We start from the raw sequence: 10576 nt of genomic DNA, 5'->3' as shown, positions 1-10576 counted from the left end.
GAACAAATCTCGAGAAACTCATCGAGATGCCTATATGGGTCCTCATGAGTAAGGCTATAAAATGATGGTAACATTTGAATAATGCTGGCCTTGATCTCATATTGAGGTGCTCCTATCTCAGGTCTCCTAATGGCAGATGTCTGGGTGTATTGGTTAGGGATAAAGAAATCCCTCAATGGACAGGTTTCATTCCGCTGCTCCATCTGCTCAACCATTCGATCCAGACTTTTAGATCTTCTCAAGATACGCTCTGGTTCTGGATCAAATGGGTGAAGAGGAGCTCCTAAAGTTTTCCGCCCCTGCATACACCGAGTCAGCTCAGTGTATGGATCGACTAAGACTAACTATTCTATTCGAACTAAATTAAACACACATCAAAAATTCACAAAAATACAAAGTAAATGAAAATAAAAATGATCTAAACAAAGTTAGAATAAGTTAATTTACTCTACAAAATTTAAATAACACAATTCTAATCTAATTCACACCATTAACATAAAATATAGAAATCACAAACTATGTTCTCTAAAACTCACCTATCTATTCGCTCCTTTACCATGCAATTCAGTGAATCCTAGAAAAACAGTACGTGAATCCTATATGTACTTACTATGTGAAAACCTATATTTACTTACTAATCATACTAAAAAAGATATTAATAAAATAAAATATTAAAAATAATGAATATCAATCGCCGTTCCTCGACAACGACGCCAAAAATTTGGTTGGACTTTTTGCATTAATGATTTTTAAAAAGATATTTTCGATAAAGGTTTTGGAAAATCTACAACAAAATATTAAAAACCGAACTTCCACAATCACGGTGAGTACGGGTCGAATCCATAGGGAATGAGATAATATCCAAATTCAAATCTAAACACTTCACTTTATTAATATTTCAAAATGTCTACACTGAAAATTATAAGTTAATTACAAAAACTAATTAAAAGTTAACTAAAAAAATTTTGAAAATCTAAACTACACTTCTCAAACACTCCTTTAAGTCTGATAGAGTATTTTCGTCCTTTCACAAGTTATGACATTCACACTCTCAACATAAATACGCCTTTTGACCTGCAATATGCTTGTCAACCTATAAAAAAAAATCACAAGTTAGTTAATGAAATTGCTAACTAATTCAGAAAGATATCTAAAATTAATTTTAAAAATCATTACTATCCTAAATTAGAATTTAAATTTAAACTCCACAAAAAATATAAATTATAATTAAAGCAACTAATTTATTCTAAGACTAATTACACTAAACTCTGTAATCAAATGATGTAAGCTGCATAAAACTATGAAAAATTGCAGAAATTTAATTAACTACTGAAATATTTGTTTTGCCCTGCTATAGTACACGAATGAATTTTTGGCAGACTTTAAACAACAAAGGATTTGAAGGGCCAATTAATTTCCAAAAATTATAAAATTTATTTTGTTGGATTCCTGACATGTGCATGAATCAGACCCTTTTTATGGAATTCAAAAATTCATTCAGAATCTCTAAATATAAGTGTTTAAAAAACTCTTAAAATATGGAAATCGTCTGTCCCAAATTTTAAAATTATGTCATACCAGATTTTGTAAAACACTTTAAAACCCAACCAAATAAACTCCAATTGAATTAAAAATTGGTCTGCACTCAAAGGACACATTAATGAAGAGAATAAAACCATTTTCGCTTTAAAATTCTGGAAAATTTGACATAAAATAATGAGTGCAACAGACTGTAAATTCATATTTTTTAAATCAATTCAAAACCAATTTTAAAATCATTCAATTCACACACCACTGATCTTAAGCACATGCAATAACAAACATGTCAGTGCTACACCTTTGCTAAAAATCAGTAAACAGAGTATAATTACACTAAAGAAATTAGATCAAAAAAGTAAAACCTAAATTATCTTGAAAGCAACAACTAACTAGTTCTAAGGCAACAAGTAGATAAAACACTAAAATGAATAACAATTATAGGCTAATACTAATGTACATCTATCAAGATATCAAACATCCCTATATGAACTCTACTCACACAGAAAACAATACACAATATTAAATAACAATCTAACACATACACAACTTACCTACTTATCAAATTTGACTTTAAGACAAATGCAACTAAGGTGAAACGTCCTCTATATGGGACCTCTAAAAAGAAAATTAATTTAAAAGAAAAGGAAACAAGTAACCATGAAAGAATGCATGCCTTACTCCCTATATAACGTTATATTCTAATTGACACAACATTAAAAAATCTAATTAATACTTACCTATATAAATAAAATATGAAACATTTATGCCTAAGAATTAACCTAATTAAGAGAAGGGGCAACAACTATATATTAGGGCTGAAATGGATTTAGGTGGGGCCCAGACAATCTTACCTTAGGAGAATATTTGACCTTGCTGATCCAAAAATGTCAGCCCCCTAGTGGGCCCACGTGTTTTCTTGAATTGTCTTCTTAATTAAGAAGATGCTATCTTAACTAAAATGTTATATCTTCTTTAAATAAAACAATTTGAATATTAAGTAAGAGATTTAAAATTTAAATGCTCTTACCTAATACACAGATGGTGATATCCTCTCTAGGCTGGGTCTCCAAGGAAGACCCATACTTTACAAATTGAAACCTCATGAGATTTGGATTCCGTATTAACTTCCAAAACTGCCACTTGCTTTGAATTTCCAAAAATGCCCTTCATGAAAATTCTAAAAAAATTGAATTCTACTCGCTAAACTAACTACAACCTAACCTATGTAGTATCTAATGTAATTAATGCAGGGACAAAAATCTAAACTAAAAGAAAATCGTGAATGCTGGTTTTGAATACTAAAATAATATAATAAATATGCTAATTTAACTAATATTGACTTAATAAAAATTTGAAGACCTAATTACACTAAATGCCTAATTAAGAACTTGCTAAAAACTAATTAGAACTTGCTAAAAATACTAAAAGCTTGCTGGCCCAACAATGGCTGATGTCTTCTTGGAGAAGATGGCAGCCCTTGAAAGACGTTTTACAAAAGACTAAAAAAAAAGAAGCAAATTTTAACTAAAAAAATAAAGCAAATCAAAAACTATTTTTTGTTTCCACTAAACCACTAATTAGACTCGATCTTAGGAGATTGAAAACATAGTTCTTAGATATTTTGAGCTTTTATAAAAAAAAAACAAACTTAAAAACTTTGTAAAACACCAAAAACAGCCAGATTGTGTCTAGTCGATTTTCACAACTAGCTAAAAATAATAATAATAATAATAACGAAATCAACACATGAACATGATACTAGACTCGATCTTATGCTGTTTAGAACATGGATTTAACCTACTGCAATCTGTTAAAAAAAAAACAAGAATGAAAAAGCTTTTTGAAAGATAAAAAATGGCTAGATGTAATCTAGTTGATTTTTTGCAAAATATCGAAAAAGAAAGAAATGCGGCTATGTCCGGACGATCTGCGTTTGGTCCGAGATATGAGACTTCCCACGGTTTCTTCTAAGCCTCTGCTGATATCTGCAACTTTCAGCAGCTCGATGATGGAACGATGGTCGGTGGTGGGAAGGACAATAGGTGAGAACGAAGCACTAGCCTGGAAAACTCCTCGACTCGCGTGAGGGCCCAAAAATCTCCTCGACCGGATAGCACCCAAAAAATTTCTCGATGCAAAGATTAATCTCTGTCAATGGCTGCCATGATGCTAGAAACAAAAACCAGAAATTAGAGAAAACTTGACATAAAAAAAAAATTAACACAAAAAGATATGAAAAGGAAGAAGGTGGGTGGAAGATGCCCGGAAAGCTCCTCGACGGCGAAACACCGAAAAAATTTCTCGAGGTTAGAGAAGATGGAGAACTTTTAAAGTCTGGACAAAAATTACAACAAGGGGGGGGGGTTCTCCTATTTGTTTGTTTTAATTCTCACGGATTTTAAAAACCCTCTAAAGAAAAGGTATTTTCAGAAACACTCAAAGTTTTTCATAAATTGTTGGGCGCCCCTTTAGAAAAACACGAATGGATCTTTGGTTTGTTCAATGTAATCCAATCTTGATCCAAGATAAAAAAAAATCATTATTGTCATATAGGTCTGGATCTGGATCTCGCCTGAATTCGCTCCATTACATGGAAAAGCTCATAACTTTGCAAATTTAACTCGAAATTGGACTATATTTGAAACGTAACTTTCTATGACTTGAATCAACGTAAACATGAGTTTTAACTCTAAAAATATGAATAATGACATGCATATTATTTTTATTTTATAATGCATTTTCATGCACTATATCACCCATTTCCCCTATGCCTTTTGCCATCCCTAGAGAAAGATTGGGGATGGGGCTGGGCTGGGCGGGGAAAAAAGTAAGTGCATCCCTATTCCAAACCGATTGAGGTGGGCCCGGTTTCCCTGGGTCCACTGCCATCCCCATTAGGGATGTCAATGGATTAAATTTTATCATATATCGAATCCAACCATGTTTGGTCGAATTTGATAAGTTAAAAATCATATCCGATTATGGTTTTTGATTATTTTCTACCAAATCTAGAGCAACTGGTATGATATCGTCCATCTTAAAACCGATTACATGCGAAACATCAGTCTTGGTACAAGTTTTTCACCATCTGAATCCCTGTTTAGCCTTGGTCAGATTTGGTATTGGCTACAACCCGAATCCGTACCATTTACATCCTTAATTCCCTCACCCTGCCATGCAATTCGGATCTGGGTCGGACGTTTAATCCATTTTCCACGTGAGAGAGAGAGCGATTCAATTTTGTTTGCCGGGAATTCTCCCTCGTACCTATTAAAACCCTAAAAAAGCGGGGGTTTTAGAGTCGTCTGTGGTAAGCTCCCGCCTTCCCCAATCGATCAACCCCTCGCAAGAGAAGAAGAAGATGTCTTCCCTCCGATGCTTATTCCGGAGCCCAAACGCTCGTTCCCTGAACTACTCCATCCGATCATCTCTCATTCAGTATTCCAGGGCTTCTTGCTCTTATTCTTCTTCGTCTTACCCCAATTCAAGAGTGGGAGCCGTTGGCATGGAATCCGAAGTCCCCACGGCCACAATAAGCCGACCCCTCTCGGAAATCCTCAAGGAACTGAACAAGAAGGTGCCAGATTCTCTAGTGAAAACGAGATTCGAAGAAGGGACTTCCATCAAATACATCCCCTGGTACGTTATCGTCTCCCCATTCTTCATCCCCTTTGTTTTCGTTGTTAAACTTTCTTACACAATCCTGGTATGTTTTTTTCCCCTACAATTTACATCTTCATTTTATCTCAACGTAGTTTGACAATAAGATGCACGCTAGAAATTTGCCTTTTATTTTGACAATTAGACTTCCTCCTCCATTTTCCGTTTCGGTGGTTTGTGTATTAGATCGTTTCTGTGGAAACGCCCGATTTTCCGTGGCACACAAACGCACCCTTAATCTTAGTTCCACGATGGAACAGAGGCTGCACTTAGCCGGGCTTAACTTGGTTAGGGGTAGTCTGGGGTCGAATCTTAATCCAACCGAAGGCTGATCGTGGCTTGGTTTTCAATTCCTATTCGCTGCACAATACAACCCCATACCGGTGAAGTTTCAGTTGAATCCGTAAAGATTTTATTCATCATCATGATGTGCATTATTAAATTGGCTATCTATTAAATGGAAAAATGGTTCTTCTCTTGGTTTATCATTCAAAACTTCTCTGCAAATAATATCTTCTTGATTACTTTGATTCTCTAGATCATTGGATGATGTAAGATATATAAACTTGTTCATAGGTAGTGTCATCAAATATCTTCTTTGGAAACATTCCACACAAAAAAAACATTATATATATATATATATATATATATATATATATATATATATATATATATATATATATATATATATATATATATATATATATATATATATATATATATATTTGCGTGCATGCGTATGTGTTATGTGGTAATTGGAATGAGCTAACCCATTTTGAGTATGGACGGGCATGAACCATTTAAAAAAGTCGTAGCCGGAACCTTTTTTTGCTTAGTCTGAGCTTGTCACGTGTTTATTATTGCTTGTGTACTGAAAAACATGTTTTGGATCGAGTTGTTTTGATGACGAAACTCAAAACTTTCATTGCAAAGTCTTTGTGCAATGCAAGAAATTGATTCTTAGATTCTTTTAAAAATATCTATCTGAACATAAGAAGCCCCCTAACCTGATGGTTGCTTAATACTAAATAAGCTATAGAGATCATGTTTGTAGGGTTTGATTGACAAAACATGCAATGAAGCATCAATATTTTAAAGTGGTCCATACTCAAGATGGGTAGGGGAAAACCAATCATATATAAAATAAATCCTAAATGGAAATATTCGTGACATCCTCAAATAGTTTTTATCGCAATGATTGGAATTTTTAAATATGGAACACCCAAAAACAACTGATAACCTGACTGAAACTTAATAAATATTGGATTTATAATTAGATCAAGTCTTGCCTGGAAGTCAGCTTGTAAAGCGCACCTTTATCAGTATCTTTGTCATGTGAGGTTATGGACAAAAAAAAAATATAGGCATCACATCTGTAACAAACTTATTCTTTTCCTATATGCATCTACCACTACCATTCATGATCCTCATGCTTTGATTCCAAAGTTTACTAAACACAGGTAAATATAAACAAAACAAATTGTTAAGACTTTCTATTTAGTTGGCTAGCGAAGAAAAGGTTCCTTGCACTGTTTGAATATTGAGGATTGAAGAAAGCCAAGAAAAAATAGTGTATTTCCCGATTTCCTACTGAAACTGGTGGCCAGTCATACATAATGCTTTGGCGAGCATGAAATTTATAAATAAAGCTCTGTAATGTGGGGCAGGTCCTGGAAGTCTGGAACTAACAACCTGGTTGAAGCCCCAAAGGGGTTTGGCGAAGTGGGATGGGGCCTAGGCTGCTAGGCAGGCGGTCTAGGTTCAAATCCCATGAGCATCACCCCTTGTGCAAGGCGAAGCGTGGTGACTCCCTTGGGGTAAGGGGTAAGTCCACAGAGTTTTACGCTGCCAGGACAGTGATCTTAAGCATGGCAGGCAGAGCCAGCGTGGCTAGGTCTCCAATTCTGGGACGGTGTCTCTGTGTAAATATAAAAAAAAAGCTAGGTTGAAAAAATTTGATAGTGGAAAGGGCAATAGAGAATGCTTTAGGCATTTTTAGAGTTCTTTTGATCTAAAATTGACCATTCATTGACGCTATATTGGGGACCATGAGCAATTGCTTGATGGTATTTGTGAGAGATATCATAACCATGATTCTGCTGTGACATGCTAACTTATGTTGGTCATGTTGTATTGCTAAGAGTAAAATTATATTGGTATCTTAAGATATGCGCAAGCATGATATCAGGGATTATTGGATTGATATGTTCTATTCTGAGTAGTTTTTTTTCTTCTAGGAGCGTTGTTGTTAAACAAAATAATCTAGCCGATCCATCCTTTCATCTTCAGAAAACTAGAAGTTTAACTGGCCTTGGAAGTTTATTGAATAGCTTGATTCACTAGTCATTAGCAAAGTTGTTTAATTTCAAGTAGTTCTCCTATATCAGTTGGACGCTTATTGGATATCTTGTTATTATAAATAACATAGCCATCTCTTCCTTGGAGTTAAATTCCGGTTGCTGAGGAAGGTACAGTTCAAGTGCTGTTTTTTCTGCTGCTTTATGACGGTGATGATCATACTGCATTTTCTGATGGCTCGATTTCTTGCAGGCATATCGTGAATCGAGTAATGAATGTACATGCACCAGGTCTGTCCTAATATGGTTCTTCTATTCTCTCTTCATCTATGGTGTATGTGAAATTAATGCCAGATAGTGCAAAACCTAAAACAACCCTTATTCTATTGAAGCATTCATAATTTCCTTGACTCTGAAAGTTGATCTTGAAGAAGCTTTGTGAAACAATAAAAAGCAAATTATTAAGGATTTTTTTTATTATATGATAAAGTTGGAAATCCTGATTTTCTTCAATTACTCTCCGCTTTGTGATGTAGAATGGTCTGGTGAAGTTAGGAGCATCATCTATTCCAGTGATGGCAAGTCTGTGTCCGTTGTTTACCGCGTGACACTCTATGGAACTGATGCGGAGGTATTGCTCTTACAGTGCTTCCATAAGCTTTTTTCTCTCTTTGACTGAGCAAGCTGGATTTTGATATCCGTATTCCTCTTGGTAGAAAAAAGTAATGGTTTCAATTTCAATATTTAAAGCGTCTTCTTAGGAGGTTTATCATTCCATGTGAACTGTGAGCCTAATATAACCAACATGGTTATCTGGCCACAATAGGAACAAATTGTGTACTTTAAATATGCAAGCACCCTCAGAGTTGTATCCTTTTATTCCTTGTATAGTTCAAAAAAATTGTGTACTTTAAATATGCAAGCACCCTCAGAGTTGTATCCTTTTATTCTTTGTATAGTTCAAAAAAGGAATTGAGTAATTCACAATTTCTTGTAGTCTTCATTTAGGTGGACAAACTATAAAGTGTCCTAGCAGCATAAAATTCTCTATCATGCTCTGACTGTAAGCCTTGTTAGCCATTTTGTATGCATTCAAGATAATTGTTCGCTTAGTGCATTCAATGTTCTTTCCTATTTGTGATAAAGTTCATAATATGAGATGTTCAGGCAACCAGCACCCAAAAGTATTAATAAATTGTTCAGATGCGAATGTAACAGTGAAGATTTTAGTGCACTCAGTTCCCATTAAGAGTTAACCTAGGTATTTAAACATTTCTTTGCTCAAGAATCCTTTTGCTGATAGCTAAATCTAGATTGACCTGTGTGAGGAATTTTATCCTTGCACCAATAGCTTCTGGCCTTATTTGCACACTTCTGGTTGATTTAGTGGGAAGTGACCGTTGCATGAGCATTCCTGCAGAACTCATCCTTTGTGCTGACTGAGTTCCACATAGATATCTCCTACTCTTATATAAGTGATGGCAGGTTCAGTTTTCTAGTGTTGAATCACCATGACAGAAACCTGGTTTATGCTGCCCAAATTGAATAACAATGCATTGTGTAGCAGTAATAACATTGAACTAAAAAGCTTAAAAATCTTCATTTACTTCAATGTCCTCAATTGGAACTACTGTTGAAATATGCCGTCTCTATTTGCTAATATTATTGGCCCATTTTCGCTTTAAATATCTTCTGATTCCTGACATTCCTCTGGATGCCAATGATTAAGCTGTTTGGTTAGTATCTGTCACCACCCCTAATTGTTGCAGTTTAAATGATTATGGCATCTTTTTGACATGATATGTTTTGGGAGGATTTAGATTTTCAGGGAATCGACTGGGACAGCATCTGTTGATGATACAAGCTATGGAGATCCTGTACAAAAGGCTGAAGCCATGGCATTTCGTCGAGCTTGTGCACGACTAGGACTTGGGCTTCATCTTTACCATGAAGATGCAGTGTAAAGAAATACCCACAGACAGTTCTGCTTTGAAAATTTCATCTATGCTCCAGTCCACTTGACTCCAGAGGTAAGGAATATGTACAAATGGGAATCTGTAGCCTACTACTGATTTTGAATATAGGCTCGGGAGGGGTTGAACCCTTGTTTTTCAGTGGTCTAAAATTTGAGCCTGAACATTTTATAAGCTTGTATATTTTGGACAGTCAGGTGCATCTTCATCAGCTTCTGCATGTATTACCTTCTTTCTGTAACTGGTCATAGGATTGAAAACGATGCTATGAATTAATCTGTTTTAAGTGTTTCTTCATGCTTCTTACTATTGTTTTATGCTGACACAATCATATGAACTCCATGCAGACAATGTTCATTAACATTTGAACATTTTAGGAATCTCTTTATGCACATTTCTCCTCTCAAGATAATGGGAGTGTTATTTCTTCATCTATATTCACACACACGCCCGTGGGCCGAGTACACACACACACAGAGTATGATGGTGATAGAAAAGTACCATTTGGTGGAAAAATTTGCGAGCACCATGGGGGCACCCGACACTCATTGTATGTGGATACTGTAAAGCATCTTAACTGAACTCTTCCGGTTGCACTATCTCCTACCAGATATTGCCTTCTTACTGCATTCACAGGCTTGCTACACATGCCGTTGGCTGGCTTGGTCCGGTTTCTATATCATATCGGCAAGGGGGTTCAATCCAATAGTGGATTAGGATGACTGGACATTGTTTGACTTGGGGTTGATTCATGGAAATTCAAATGCTTGGGCAGCGGGACTTGGCTAAGTTGCAAGTTTTAATCACTTGGGCCCCTTCAAAATGATTATTGTCAGCATGGATGTTCCCATGAAACACCTTCCCCAGGGGAGGTGTAAATGGGTTTCATATGAAACGTGCATGGATGTGTGAAAGGCTGGGTTCACACTTGCCAGCGAGGGCTTCTATTTTGCTTGGTTGTTGTTCCACCTATGGTGGGAAAAGCATCCCTTTTTGGAGGGTCATCTTTCCATGAAATAAAAGGGCCCTTGGTGACTTTGAGGCTTGTTAATCAAGTCTTGAAGCTTTGCTCTCTCTCTCTCTCTCTCTGTGTGTGTGTGTGTGTGT

General features: G+C 35.7%; 1 protein-coding gene across 1 annotated transcript; it reads left to right on the top strand.

Annotated features, from left to right (window-relative positions):
• Positions 1 to 4854: 4854 nt before the first annotated feature.
• LOC149817395 (DNA repair RAD52-like protein 1, mitochondrial) lies at positions 4855 to 9757 on the top strand. The gene is made up of 4 exons (XM_089987803.1): positions 4855 to 5178; positions 7750 to 7787; positions 8033 to 8127; positions 9317 to 9757. The coding sequence occupies exons 1-4, from the start codon at positions 4901 to 4903 to the stop codon at positions 9458 to 9460; spliced, it is 555 nt and encodes a 184-aa protein (XP_089843929.1). The 5' UTR covers positions 4855 to 4900; the 3' UTR covers positions 9461 to 9757.
• Positions 9758 to 10576: the final 819 nt, after the last annotated feature.

Source organism: Nuphar pumila, chromosome 14 (assembly GCF_984573655.1).
Source record: "Nuphar pumila chromosome 14, dmNupPumi1.hap1.1, whole genome shotgun sequence".
NCBI classification, from domain to species: Eukaryota; Viridiplantae; Streptophyta; class Magnoliopsida; order Nymphaeales; family Nymphaeaceae; genus Nuphar; species Nuphar pumila.
This window is presented reverse-complemented; position numbering and strand designations above follow the sequence as displayed.